This window comes from Bubalus bubalis, chromosome 11, assembly GCF_019923935.1.
Source record: "Bubalus bubalis isolate 160015118507 breed Murrah chromosome 11, NDDB_SH_1, whole genome shotgun sequence".
In the NCBI taxonomy this organism is placed as follows: Eukaryota; Metazoa; Chordata; class Mammalia; order Artiodactyla; family Bovidae; genus Bubalus; species Bubalus bubalis.
The window spans coordinates 92,102,686-92,117,519 of record NC_059167.1 but is presented as its reverse complement, the minus strand read 5'-3'; the positions used below and the strand labels follow the sequence as shown (position 1 = coordinate 92,117,519).

At 41.9% G+C, this 14,834-nt stretch overlaps 1 protein-coding gene across 2 annotated transcripts in view; it reads left to right on the top strand.

Annotated features, from left to right (window-relative positions):
- The window catches only part of CMYA5 (cardiomyopathy associated 5), a 99,238-nt gene that overhangs the window by 43,673 nt on the left and 40,731 nt on the right, over window positions 1–14,834 (top strand). For both annotated transcript variants that reach the window (XM_045162135.1, XR_006639753.1), the window contains exons 2-3: window positions 529–10,765; window positions 13,864–13,959. In XM_045162135.1, coding sequence (XP_045018070.1) covers window positions 529–10,765; window positions 13,864–13,959 — 10,333 coding nt within the window. The remainder of the gene's footprint in view (window positions 1–528; window positions 10,766–13,863; window positions 13,960–14,834) is intronic.

Here is a 14,834-nt window from a genome sequence, read left to right as displayed (position 1 = left end):
GGAGGCTCACTCTCTGATAGGGTGATAGGGGAAGGAGGTGAATTTATTTTTATTTTTTATTTATTTTTTTATTTTTAAATGTTTGTTTATTTGGCTGCACAGGGTCTTAGTTGTGGCATTCAGGATCCTTAGTTGGAGCATGTGGGATCTAGGTCTCTGACCAGGGATCAAACTCCAGGCCCCCTGCACTGGGATCATGGAGTCTTAACCACTGGAGGACCACTGGGGTAAGTCCCAAAGGTGGTGAATTTAGCGTTAGCTTTTTTTTTTTTTCTACTTTGCAGAATATTGATTTCATTCCAGTTTGGGATGTGTTATTGTATTTGGTATCCTGACTTCAATTCTTAGACTTTATTTTGTGTGTGTCCCGGTTTTTGGTATGGATGGCATCATTTATCTGTATATTTTAACTTCACATTAATCCTTTACCTAGTAAAAATAGGATCTTTACTTATTATTTAATATGTAATTAAGATGTCGTTATTATTACTATATGTAAATTGTTAATAATATTATCATTTACTGTAGGTTATCAGACCAGGATGAAGAGGGCAAGACCGAGAAGAAATGTATCATATCTGACCCCTCCTTTTCCATGGTAACAGTTCAACAGGAAGATAGTGGTATCACCTGGGAGACCAGTTCAAGTAGGCCTTCCACTCCTTGGGCCTCAGAAGAAAGTCAGAAGTCTGGTGTGTGTAGTCTGGAAGGGTCGACTCTGAATTCTCCTCCAGGGAATGTTTCCTTTATCTTGGATGAAGTTAAAAAAGTTCGGAAAAGAAAGCCTAAGTCAAAGCATGGCTCACCATCTCTGCGTCGGAAAGGCAACAAAAAGAGAAATTCTTTCGAATCCCAAGATGTTCCTGCAAACAAAACAAGTACTCCTTTAATTTCAGAAAGTCAGGAACTAACCACCCAGAAAGACAAGTCATCTGCTGGCGCTTATGATAAGATGAGAAAAAAGAAGAGCACCTCAAGTACACCTCCCATTACGGGGGCAATATACAAAGAATACAAGCCCCTAGTGTTAAGGCCAGTCTACATAGGAACAGTACAGTATAAAATCAAGATGTTCAATTCTGTTAAAGAAGAATTAATTCCTCTGCAATTTTATGGAACATTGCCAAAGGGTTATGTCATTAAAGAAATCCATTATAGGAAGGGGAAAGAAGCATCCATTAGTCTGGAGCCAGAGTCAGGCAATCGTGATCTTAAAGTAGTTTCCAAAACAGGCAAGTCAGTAGCCCAAAGCATAGAAGATGTTAAAGTAAAAGAGCTTGCTCCACCCTGGAGAGATGCATTCTCCAAAGGATCAAAGTCCCTGACCTCCTTATTCAGTCATGAAGATCAGAAGAAGACTTACGATGATTTTCCCTTAAGGGCTGCATCTGCCGCCCAGCACACACCTTCCTCTCATACAAGTCATGCCATAGCAGAACGGGAATCACAGTTCAGCCCTCCTCGGGTAGTGCCACGACTGCTGGTTGATGAAGCAAAGCCCCGTGAAATGAAGCCTTCCTCTCTTACACCCGATACATCTGTAGCCGCGTTCCTGGAAACCGCAAAGGAAGAATCGGAGGCTGATTCACAAGAAATAGTAATTGCAGAGCCTGACTCTTCAGTCTCACCGCCTGTACTGGATGAGGTGAAGACGGAAGACATGTCTTCGATTGACCATTCCATTTCACTAGAGGCAGAGAAGGGTTCTCTGGAATCAGGTGCACCAGGTCTGACAGCCTCTATCCAGGAAGATTTCAGCCCTGAGAGAGATGAGCTGGATCTGACTTCTCAGGAAAGGGTAGAACCAGTCGCTGACCAACTGACCCCTGCTCATCTCATCATCAAAGGAGGGAAGGGAGAAACTGAGCCCGAGCCATCCATTTCTCTTTTTGAACCTCTAGTGTTAGAGGAACCAGAGAAGGAAGAAATAGAAATGCCTCTACCAATGGCTGCTACCCCTGAACCTGAAGATTCTAACTTAGTGGAAGAAGAAGAGATCATAGAACTTGATTACCCAGAAAGTCCATCAGTTTCTGAGGAGCCCTTCCCACCACGCTTGGCCCCTGAAGTGGAGGAAAAAGAGGAGACCCTTCTGCCATTACTGACAACTTCAACACCTGAACGTGTCACCTTGTCTGAGGAAGAAAGAGAGGAAAATGAGTCTGTTTCTACTGATTCTGCTTTTGTGTCAGAGTATTCAGCCCCACAGGACTGGAACTATGAACTAGAGAAGCAAGAAGCTGAGCCAGTTTCTTTACCTCATGTGAAAGCTGTATCTGAACATGAAGTTTTGTCAGACGAAGAGGATGATAAATTTGAGCCTTCTTCCCCAACTTCAGCTTCTGTATCGGTCTCACCCTCCACAACTGAGAAAACTCTTGAATGCCAGTCCCCACTGTTTTCAGCAGTTACACCAGAACCCATGATCCTGTCCGGAGAAGAGGCCTCAGAAAGTGGGCGTTACACACCGGATTCCACATCTGCTTCTGAATATTTAGTTCCCTCTCAGGCAACAGAAGAGTCACCAAAGAAAACAGTAGACCTTAAGTCCCCATTAAAGTCACAAGGTGTTTCTGAGCCCCTGATTCTGTCTCAAGAAGAGAATGAAGACCCTGGGCTGTGTTCCCCAGAGGTGGCCTCTCTTTCTGAACGTTCTCTCTCACCACACACAACTGAGGGGACTTCTGAAGGCCAGGCCCCACCACTTTCAGCCATGACATCTGAACACGCCGTCCTGTCAGAAGAAGAGAACCTAGGAAATGAGGGTGTCACACGAGATTCAGCACTGACCTTCCAAAATGCAGTCCCACCAAATGTAAGACAGGAATCCCCAAAGAACATAATTGACTATGTCTCCCTGTTGAAATCAGAAGGTGTTTCTGAGCACAAGACTGTGTTAGAAGAAGAGAAGGAAGACGCTGGATTCTATACCCCAGAGGTGGCCTCGTTACCTGAAGGCTCCCTCCCACCATCCACAACTGAGGGGACTCCTGAATGCCAGGCCCCTCGACTTTCAGCTGCCCCACCTGATCATGTGGTCCTCTCGGAAGAAGAGACGGTAGAAATGGAGCGGTATACACCCTCTTCCACCTCTGCTTCTGAACTTTCAGTACCGCCATATGCAACAGCAGAATCACAGGAGGAAGAAATTGTCCACACATCCCCTTTAAATCTAAAAGGTTCCTCCTCCCCCATGATTTTCTCAGAAGAAGAGCAAGAAGACATCGGACCTTTTTCCCCAGACTCGGCTTTTGTGTCAGAATTCTCATTTCCACCCTATGCAACAACAGGGAAGAGAGAATTTGAGTGTGATTCTCCAATATGTTTAACATCACCGTCTGAACACACTATTTTGTCCGATGAAGACACTGAGGAAACGGAACTTTTTTCTCCAGACTCAGCGTCACAGGCTTCCATCCCACCATATAGGATCCCAGAAATGAACAAAAAGGAAATTGAGCCTGATTCACTGTTAACTGCAATGGCTGCATCAGGATATCCCCACTTCTTAGAAGCAGATGAGGAAGAAATTGCGCCAACGACAACTACTCCTGTACCTGAGCATCTAAGTTCATCACAGAAGCAAAGAGCTGAACCTTCGGTGTCTGCACCTGAAGACTTGAGTCAGCTCCCTTCAACAAATGAAGCAGAGAAAGCAGAAATTAAGCCTGATGCTCAAACAACATCAACATCTGTATCTGAATATCTCATTCTGGCACAGAAGCAGAGAACGGGAACGTATTTAGAACCTGAGCCTGAAGACTTGGTTCCACCAAATTTAACCAGTGATTCAGAGAGGGGAGAAACCAAGTCTAGATCCTCGCTAGCTGCAGCACCTGCAGTAGAGGAAGTACCCACAGTAAAGGAAGAAACCAAACCTGTTTTGCCGGCATCTCAGTGTTCAGGTTCACCTGATTCAGTACATGCAATTAAGAAAGAACAAGAACCCCAAACATCCCTCACTCCAAAATCTGCAGATGAACAGATGGCTTTGTTAAAAGTTGAAAGTAAGGAAGAAATTGTGCCTGATTCTCAAGAAGCTATAGCACATGTATTGCGGGATCAAGAAATGGAGCCTCAGCCTCCAAATGTCCCAGAGTCTGGGATGAAAGATTCAGTTCTGCCTGACTTGGCGGATGAGCCAAAGAAGGATGTCAAACCCAATTTAGCTCCAACTGTGACATCTGAACTAGAACAGAGAAGGTTGTCAGAGAATGAGCCTGAAGTCACGAAGCCATATTCACCTCTAAAGGAAACATCTTTATCTAGACCTGAGATTTCATCAGTGGTAAAAACAGAAGTGAAAGTTGATTCTAAAGTAACTGGTACACCTAGAGTGCTGCATTCAACTTCACCAGGAGTGGAACAGGAAGTTGAGCATGGACCACCTGTACCAGAATTTTCAGCTTTGTCAGAAGAAATAAAGAAAGAAATTGAACCCAGTTCTTCAATAACCGCAACATCTGAGACAAAGCATGATTCAAACTTAACCAAATTAGCAAAAGAAGAAATCCCAACAAATTTACCTCTTACCACCCCTATAGAACATCCAGTCTTAACAAAAGTAGAAAAGAGTGAATTAGGAAGTGGTTTACCACCTGTAGATGAGCATTCACTTTTTAAAGAAGACAAGGTAGCAATCAAAGCTAGTCCGTCTCCCACTGAAACTGCTGCATCACAATATCCAGCTTGGTCCGAAGTCGAGAAAGAAATTAAATTTGATTTACCTGCAAGCATATCCTCTATATCAGAGCATTCTGTTTTGTCAAAGGTAGAGACTGAAGACATTAAACCTGGGTTGGCAATAACCAAGACTTTGTCTTCTCAGCATTCAGATGTATCAAAGGAAGCAAGGGTGGAAGACAAACAAGATCTTTCATTTCCCACAGTTCTCGACTCTGAATATTTGGATTTATCACAGAAAAAAAATTCTGTGTCTGCCTCAGAGATGTCAGGACCTGAACATGTGCCTTCGCTCAGCCTAGGTGGTGAGATAAAGAAAACAGAAACTGAACTTCCTTCCTCACAGAACATGTCACCTGCATCCAAATATATAGTCCCAAAAGGCAAAGATGAGGTGACAGCAAGTTCTGTTCCTGAGTTGGAACATTTAACATCAGAAGACTTAGCTTCAGCATTCTTAACCTTCAGTGGTGATAAGAGGGAACAGGCAGTAGAGACACCCTCTGTAATTCAGGGAGATTTCCGGTCAGAAAAACCAGGTCTCGCTCTGGCACAGCTGTCTTTGGAACCTGAGAAGAGAGACAAGACACATCCAGTATCAGAATTCCCTGATACTGGAAATGCTGGCTCAGAATTCGCTGGTGATATAAGTAGGCAAAGTGGATCCATACAGACAGAACATATAAAATCTCCCCTACCTGAAACAGAGAATTCTGCCTTAGCAAAGGGCCTACCCGAGCTCAGGAGCAAAGGAGAAGGAAAAGAGGAAAACAGGGAACTTCATGTGTCAACTACAGTTCCTGAAATTTCAGAGGTGTCTTCATACCTTAGGGAGGAACCTCAGATTCAAGAAATGAAATCTCTCTCTGCTAAGGTAGTTAGCTTAGGATCAAGGGAAGCATTTACCTCTCAACTTGAAGGAGACAGCCTAGAAGAATTTCAGTCATACACTTTATCCTCAAAAGGATTATCCGAAGAGCTAAACCGTTCAGCTGACTTTAAAAAAGAAGAAAAACAAGAAATAAGCCCATTACAGTCAGCAGGAAATTTGAAGGCACAAGAGACAGAAGATACTGTAACTAAGCTAAATGAAACTGACCAACCAAATTCATTTCATGTACTGCAGAGTATAACAGAGCCATCAAAGATCACTTCTTCTGACCTCTTCGTGCAACAGAAGCCTGAAGAAGCACTTGATTCAGATCAAGCTGCTACATTACCTGAAATAAGCAGGTCTTTTGCAGATAAACAAAACCTGGGTATTAAACAAGTTTTGTTTATGAAAGAAAATTTGCCTTTGGAAGAATCAAAATTATTTATGACAACTGAAACTACAGATGTTAGAGAAACACACATGAAAGAGGCCCTTATTTCTCCAAAGGATGAAAACTGGATGCTGAAAGAGCCAGAAGGAGACTTGGTAAGTCATCATGAAGAAAGAGCCATGGGATCTGTGCAGCTGGATTCTTCTGGTACCAGTGATCTGATGACAGGGCAGCTCAAGCCTGCTCTGCCAGAGAAAGACCACATGCCTGAAATCAGAAAGCAAATTCTGCCACCTTCTGCAGAAGAACCTCACGTAGCATTCCAAGAACCAGTGTCTACTCTCGATACCTCCCGTGATAATGTAGAGACCTTAGCAACTGAAACTTACGCTTCTGAAGACATAAAGCTGGCCCCCAAACCAAAATCTTTAGTTCCAGCTGGAAATGTGGAGAGAAGCGAGGCAGAAGGGAAGCAGACCCTTTCTTTTGTTGAGGGTGAAAGTTTGGTAGTGGAGAAAGCAAAGACAGAAATTTCCAGGCCTTGCAAAGAAGACAGCCAGGAAGAAATCAAAACACCTTATGAAGGAGGCCACCAGAAACCAGTGTCTGGCCCATCAATGGAACAAGTCAAATCAGAAACTCCTCCCTCTCTTGTCAAAGCTGCCCGTGTCTTGGCTGAAGAGGCAGAACCTGCACTGGGTGTTGAAAAAGAAGCACATGGCCGTATATCCCCTTTGCCTGGAGAGAAGCCATTAGAAGAATCCAACGTGGTTCAGCCAAAGGCTGCAGATGATGCTAATGAGAGAGGGAAACCACCATCTGAAGTGAAAGCACCCACACAAATAAAACCACTCTCCTCAACCCAAGAAAATGAAGAACCTCAATCCCTAGAGTCACCTGAGGTGATACAAAAGCCGCCCAAGCAGCAGAAGGCAGTGGCGCCAAGCATCTCTGAGGAAAAGGGAAAGAAAGGAATTTCATCTTTCACATCATGGGTGTCCAGTTTCTTTTTTAGATCAAGCACTCTAGATAACAAAGTTGCTGAAAAAGAAGATTTAGAAGCTCAGCCCAGCCCATCTGAAGAAAAAGCGGTGACTGTGATAGATTCTGAAGGTCCTGCTCCAGCTGACGTTCATGGAACTGAGAAGCCAGCGGATCATCTATTCCCAGAGGCCAAACCTGAAACTGCTTCAGAATCCACAGATTCTTTAGTTAAATCTGGTGAGCATCAAGATTTTAAAGAAAAACCTGCATTGTTATCAAATGTAGACGTTTCGCCACAGCCAAAATCCAACTTTGAGGCATCTAGTGACGATTATGGGAAGAAAAAAGTCCTAGACTATTCAGGAGAAATGGACCTGACCTCAGTAGTTACTTCTGCTGATGGCGAGGGACATCTTAGAATTCAATCTGATTCTCCCATGGGTGAGAAATCCATTATGGAAGAAGCCAAAAATGCTGTTCCTCTTCATGTCACTGACAGTAAAAGACTCCAGAAGCCAGAAATCTCCCCTCAATCTAAATGGAATATTTCTATTCTTAAAGAAGAGCCAAGAAGTGATCAAAAAGAAAAACCACTCTTTTTAGTTGATGCAACAGATAAGGTGCCACAACAGCCAGAATCAGCTTCATCTAGCTTTGCAAGTAAAACTATCACAGGGGAATCAGAGAAGCTGGAGTCAATAATTTTGCCAGGAGAAGAACCTAAAGGCAGTTTAATTAATCTTGGTGAAGACAGACTAGGGAAAGAGATGCCAAAACCCGTTTCCTTGAAAATTTCTGAAGAGGAAGTAAAACTCAGATCTGTTAGCCCAGCTGAGGAGAAAGGTGACTTGGGAATGAGATCATATTCTTTGGCAGAAAAGAAGGTGCTGGCAGAAAAACAAGAGACAGCAGCCCCATTAGAACATAAAGATATTAATGAAATAGAGAAGGCAAAAATTATACATGGGCCTAGCCCTGTTAAATTGGAAGAACCAAAAGCTGCTACTGTGCTGCAGCAAGTCTATCAAAATGAAGACCACAAAGAAAGATACAAAATTATTGAGGAGGAGAAAGGAGAAGAAAAAGAAGAGCGGTCACATGCATTTTCAGAAGGGAGGGAGCAGGAAATTCAGCCATATTCCATAAGTATAGCCGGGCATCCGCCTGAAGAGTCAGATATCTCTTTCCGTCTTACTTTGGGTGAAACCCGACCATTTTCATTAGTTAAAACTACAGAAGCTGCTGAAACATTAGAAACCACGATCTCAGAGGCTTACTCTGAAATCAGGGAAACAAAGGCAGTAGGAAGTCAACCACATCCATTAGAAGAATGTGAAGTTTTGGTGGAGGAAACCAAGGCTTTCCTTCCCGTGGATCTTCCTTATCATGAGGAAATAAACGAGCCCTCTTTATCTAAGGAAGGAAACCTGGTACTGGAAAAGTCAAGCAGGGATGTGGTGACTCACAGTGAAGAAAAGGGACAGGTCATGGTGTCAGAGCTGCCAAAAGCTGGCTCGGTTGGTACCACAGAAGAACGTAAACAAGGCTCTCCATCTAAAGAATCTGAAAGGATTTTAGATCGTCCTTTTGGCGAAACAAAGAGCTTAGAAACACCTTCATATCTGTTGTCATCTGTGAAACCTCAAACACTCACTTCAGGAGCATCTCCAGAAGTTAGTCTAGAGAAGAAACAAGAACTACCATGGTCAGAAGTGACTCCAGATAGGCCTACAGTCCATACTACTCAAACATCTAAAGATCAAACATCTGAAATGTTTGAACAGCCTGTTCTTGTTTCAAAACACCACTTGGAGGCTGTAGAAGACTCCCAAGTATATGAACCATGCCCTTCAGCAAGCAGTAACTATGCTCAATTTATTACTAATGCATCAACAATCAGTGCTGAGGAGGTGGTTTCTAAGGAGCCTGAAGACACAAGCGTAAGAGATGAAGAATTTACAGTGACTAGTAAGCCAGCTGGACTTTCTGAAGAGCAAAAGAGTGCCTTCAGTATCATTTCTGAAGGTTGTGAGATACTGAATATTCATGCTCCTGCATTTATTTCTTCAGTTGATCAGGAAGAAAGTGAACAAATGCAAGATAAGTTAGAATATTTGGAAGAGAAGATCTCATTTAAGCCTCTACTCCTCCGTGATGAGAGTGAGGAAGTTGCTTGCCATAAAACACTACAGAGTAACTTAGAAGATTCTGATATAAAAGTTATATCATTGAAAGAAGACCAACAAAAGGAAATTCATACAACCAAAGAGGAGATACCCACAGACTCAGAAACTGGTGATTTAGCCTTTAATCAGCCCACAAGTCCTGATGAAGAGGATTACTTTGAAAAATATACATTGATTGATTATAACATCTCCCCTGACCCAGAAAAACAGAGAGCTCCATGGAAATTAGAGGCAGGACTATCAAAAGAAGTTCCAGAAGAAACTGTCTCTTTCCCAGAACATTCAGAGGAAGGTGCCCTAGAACATGAATATGACTTGGTGAGATTAGATGAAAGTTTCTATGGACTTGAAAAGGACTACAGCAAATTATCTGACCCAGAGACCCAAAAGTCTTTGGTTATCCAAAAATTAACAGACAGAGATGCTCCAAAGAGCACAGACAGAGACGTGGACTCAAAGTCACCTGGGATGCCTTTATTTGATGAAGAGGAAGGAGTTTTGTCACGAACCCAGATATTTCCTACCACTGCAAAAGCCATCAATCCTGAACTTCTGGAGGAGCCACCTGCGCTTGCATTTTTATACAAAGATCTATATGAAGAAGCAGTTGGAGAGAAAAAGAAAGAAGGGGAAACAGCGTCTGAAGGTGACAGTGTGAATTCTGAAGCTTCATTTCCAAGCAGAAAGTCTGACACCGATGATGGAACAGGAATATATTTTGAGAAATACATACTCAAAGATGACATTCTCCATGACACATCTGTAACTGAAAAGGACCAAGGCCAAGGTCTCGAAGAAAAGCCAATTGATAAGGATGATTCATACCAACCAATAACTGCAGAAGGGGAAATTTGGGGCAAGTTTGCAACTATTGGCAGGGAGGAGAGTCTGGAAGAGAAACAGAAAGCAGCTTACAGGGAAGGAGAATCAGTAGGCCACATGGAGACCCTTGACAGTGTAGCCATGCAGAGGAAAGCTCCCATCACTGAGGAAGTGAGAGTGGTTACCCAGAGGATAAGCTATGCGATTCCATTTGAAGACACTCATCATGTCCTGGAGAGAGTAGATGAAACAAGCAGTCAGACTAATGAAGCAGCAAATGCAAACCCAGAGGTCAGTCTGAATGTCCCAGTGCAAGTGTCCTTCCCAGAGGAAGAATTTGCATCTGGTGCAACTTGCATGCAAGAAACACTGCAAGAAGAACCTCAAATAATGGTTCCCCCTGAGCCGAGTGAAGACTGGGTCCGCAGTAGCCCTGTTCAGGATGAGTATGAATTTGCTGAATCCCTGAATTATGAAGTGGTTACTCAAGACACTCTATCAGAAGACCTGTATTCAGAGTCCACCCCTGAAGATGTGTTATCTCAAGGAAAAGAATCCTTTGAACATGTCAGTGAAAATGAACTTGTGACTGAAGCAGAACAAAGAAAGTCTGCTGAACAGAAAGAGTTGGACATAGAGATGGCAGAACAAGACCAGTTACTATCAGAGTTGGTAACGGAGAAGGAACAAAAGGAAATGAAAACATCTCAGATTGACACATATTGCTACACATGCAAAAGCCCAATTTCGGCTGTTGACAAGATGCTTGGCACTCACAAGGACCATGAGATTTCAACACTTGATACAGCTATAAGTGCTGTAAAGGTAAATAGATTTTAAAGTGTATAAGTGTGTAATCATACGTAGACAATTAATCTGTTTTCTCATTTTCTCAATTTAAAAAATGACCAATATTTGATACATTCATCTTTAGGTATAATAGTCTGAAAAAAACCCTAAGACTATTTCCCTAGTTATTTAGTTAACATCACTTTGACAGACATTTATTGGGTACATAATATGTGCCAGTTTTTTTCTAAATTCTCTGTATACCAGGATAAATAACTGGCATTCCCAGTTAACTTTCTTTGAGGTCTCTTATTTTATAAAAGTAGCCCTTAACATTATCCAAAAAAGAAATAATTTCAAATACAAAAATACATGTTAGAGTACAGAATGCAATTTATTTTCTATTATCTACAGTATGATCCTTTAAAAATACACATTATATCATATTAAACAATTTTATTGCAAGTTTTATAAAATGTTCAAGATAGTAAGACATTTAAAATTTTTATTTTCTCCACATTTCTTCTTTATTTATAAAATTGATGGTAGAATTGGAAAGTTTTTGCATTCCTTCTGGCTATGTCTATAGACTCCCACTGTTAGAAAGTTAGTCATAACACCTATCCTTATAAATATCTTACTTCTTAGAAATACTATTGGAACTCAAACACTTAGTCTTTAAGATTCTCACCTACCTTTCAGTAGCCTTCTAACTGGAATCTCCACTCTTATCTCATCAATCTACTCTCCATGCAGTAACAGAATGATCTAAAATTCCAAGTAATAGCAAGAACTGAGCACTTACTATGGGCCAGGCAGTGTATTAAGTTCTTTATATACAGGATATCTTTTAATTCTCACAAAAACCCTGTCATTGTCTTTGATTTGCAGGTAACAAAATGGGCTCAGAGAGCCCATTAAGTCCAAGGTCATAGAAGACAGAACTAGGACTGGTACCCAGATCTGTCTGATGCCAGAGCTCATGCTTTTGATGTGCACCTTTGTTACTCTGCTCAGGGCCTTTGTAACGGTAGCGGTTTTCAATATGATCATTCAGTTAGGTCACTGATCATTGTCAGATTCATTTTGATTCAGTAGGATAACACATTTGAATCTTAGATTTTTTTGGTCTTTTTTCTGGAAAAGTAATCCTTCTCAACTTGTATTTTGTTGAAACTTTACCTAGTCAAGTTTGGGAATAGGCCGTGGTTCAATTTCTTTTTGGACTCTCAGGCATTCAGATGCATCAGCACCAGTGAAACATGCCCCATTCTTTGATGACACTTGGTTTTGTTAACTAACAACTAGTGGGTACTGTCAGCAGAAAGAAGACTTTTTTTCAGCCTTCTTAATTATATTCTGTTTATCTCTGTGAGTTTTAGAAATTAAAAAAATAATTCTGTCTAAATCCTGTCAATTTAAAACAAATTTCAGAAGCGGAGAGATATGATGTCTCCTGCTTTAAAACCATTTTAAAGTTCTTTTTATTTTTTTCCGGACCTTCTCCAAAGAGTATGAACAGAAAGTGCAAAACAAATTGACTAAGCCAGAGACTTGCTTCGTTCATTAAATGGACTGTGAAGATTGAGTTGGTTGGCACTTTTTAAAAATTAAAAATAAATTTAAGAAGTTGTCATTTGAGAATTCTCTAGCATCTTGTGAGTGACCATCTGTGATTTTTCGGGAACTGACGGCTGCATTTGTAGATTGTCCAGGTCCTGGCTTCTCCTTCCACTCCATCCCTGTTTAGGTGGATTATCTTTTATCTGTCATTTATTTCTTCCATCACTCTCTTCCTTCCCTCTTTCTCTCTCCCTTCCTATTCCATGTTAAGAGCCGTGCTCATCATAGGGAATAAAAACAAAAATAAAGGAACCTGGACTTGTAGCTCCCCAAAATCAAACAGCATCATGGGAATGCAGTGTTCTGATTGAGAAACCCTCTGGGAGTGAGTGAAATGCTGGAGGGGGACTGGAGAGATGGGGAAGGTATCTTGAGAAGGTGCAGCTTTGGCGAGCCTAAATAAAATAGAGTTCTTCTAACAAATCAGGGCAGGGAGGACATTCTCGAGACAGGGATTGCCTTCTAAAAAGGCACATAGGTGAGAGAATCCTGGAGCCCTGTGGAGAAGAGGCAGGGGCGTGAGCAGGAAGCAGAGAACCAGATCCTGAAGGGACTTCCCACAATGTAATCTCTCCATCATTCTTTGGATAGTGAAACAGGCAGATGGAAGCTCTTTTATTCTGTGTTGTTAAGCTTTGCAGGATGCTGCTGCTGCTGCTGCTGCTGTTAAGTCCCTTCAGTCGTGTCCGACTCTGTGCGACCCCATAGACGGCAGCCAACCAGGCTCCCCCATCCCTGGGATTCTCCAGGCAAGAATACTGGAGTGGGTTGCCATTTCCTTCTCCAATGCATGAAAGTGAAAAGTGAAAGTGAAGTCGCTCAGTCGTGTCCAACTCTTAGCAACCCCATGGACTGCAGCCTACCAGGCTCCTCCATCCATGGGATTTTCCAGCCAAGAGTACTGGAGTGGGGTGCCATTGCCTTCTCTGCTTTGCAGGATAGATTACAGCTAACTTTATAACTAAGAAGTACTGTTGAGGGTCATTAGAATCTTAAGATCTCTTTAGTAGATAGTTTTCATTGTTTGGTATGCTAGATTTCAGGCCTAGTGACTTCTCAGGGTCATGTGAGGCAAGCACACCTGAAACCATTGGTGCAAATGTGAGGAGGTTTCTCAGATATGTTGGACCAGTTCAGAGAAAAGTCTGCTATCTAAGAAGAAAGACAGTGTATAACAATTGAGGCCTTACTAAGGAGAAAGAATTCAATTCATAGTTTACTAAAACAATTATACTTTGAATTCACCAGCTGACCAAGAAGGCCTTCCTCTTGCACAGGATAAAATAAACTGTTTATTGCTCTCACTCATAAGCCTCCTAATTGTTTATCAGACATTACCTATATAGTCAATTTAGATGAAGCAGCAAAGAAAATTTAAGTTGATTTGTTTGTGAACATGATATAGTGTATCTCTACCAAACATACAAAATTTATAAGGAAATTGGAACTCTCTGCTTGAAGTTCTTTTCTCAAATGTCATATACTAAGGATAGCTTCATTCTTTTCTTCAGGTTCAATTAGCGGACTTTCTAGAAGATTTGCAAGAAAAGTCCTTGAGGATTGAAGCCTTTGTTAGTGAGATAGAATCCTTTTTTAATACCATTGAGGTAAGTTACCTTTTCCTTTTTACTTTATCCCAATTTGCTTACAACATCACAAATAAATAAAGCTAAAATGACCTGAATTGGGGTTTGTGTGTGCATTTGTGGTTTGCCATTGTTGGTTTTGTTCCATTAAAAGTAGTCCTTAAATCTTCCCTCTGTGTTATCAGTGAGATTACTTCCTGTCTAAGGATAAATGATGTGCCTTAAAAACACATCAGATCAGATCAGATCAGTCGCTCAGTTGTGTTGGACTCTTTGCGACCCCATGAATCACAGCACGCCAGGCCTCCCTGTCCATCACCAACTCCCGGAGTTCACTCAGACTCACATTCATCGAGTCAGTGATGCCATCCAGCCATCTCATCCTCTGTCGTCCCCTTCTCCTCCTGCCCCCAATCCCTCCCAGCATCAGAGTCTTTTCCAATGAGTCAACTCTTCGCATGAAGTGGCCAAAGTACTGGAGTTTCAGCTTTAGCATCATTCCTTCCAAAGAAATTCCAGGGCTGATCTCCTTCAGAATGGACTGGTTTGATGTCCTTGCAGTCCAAGGGACTCTCAAGAGTCTTCTCCAACACCACAGTTCAAAAGCATCAATTCTTCGGCGCTCAGCCTTCTTCACAGTCCAACTCTCACATCCATACATGACCACAGGAAAAACCATAGCCTTGACTAGACGGACCTTTGTTGGCAAAGTAATGTCTCTGCTTTTGAATATGCTATCTAGGTTGGTCATAACTTTCCTTCCAAGGAGTAAGCGTCTTCTAATTTCATGGCTGCAGTCACCATCTGTAGTGATTTTGGAGCCCAGAAAAATAAAGTCTGACACTGTTTCCACTGTTTCCCCATCTATTTCCCATGAAGTGGTGGGACCGGATGCC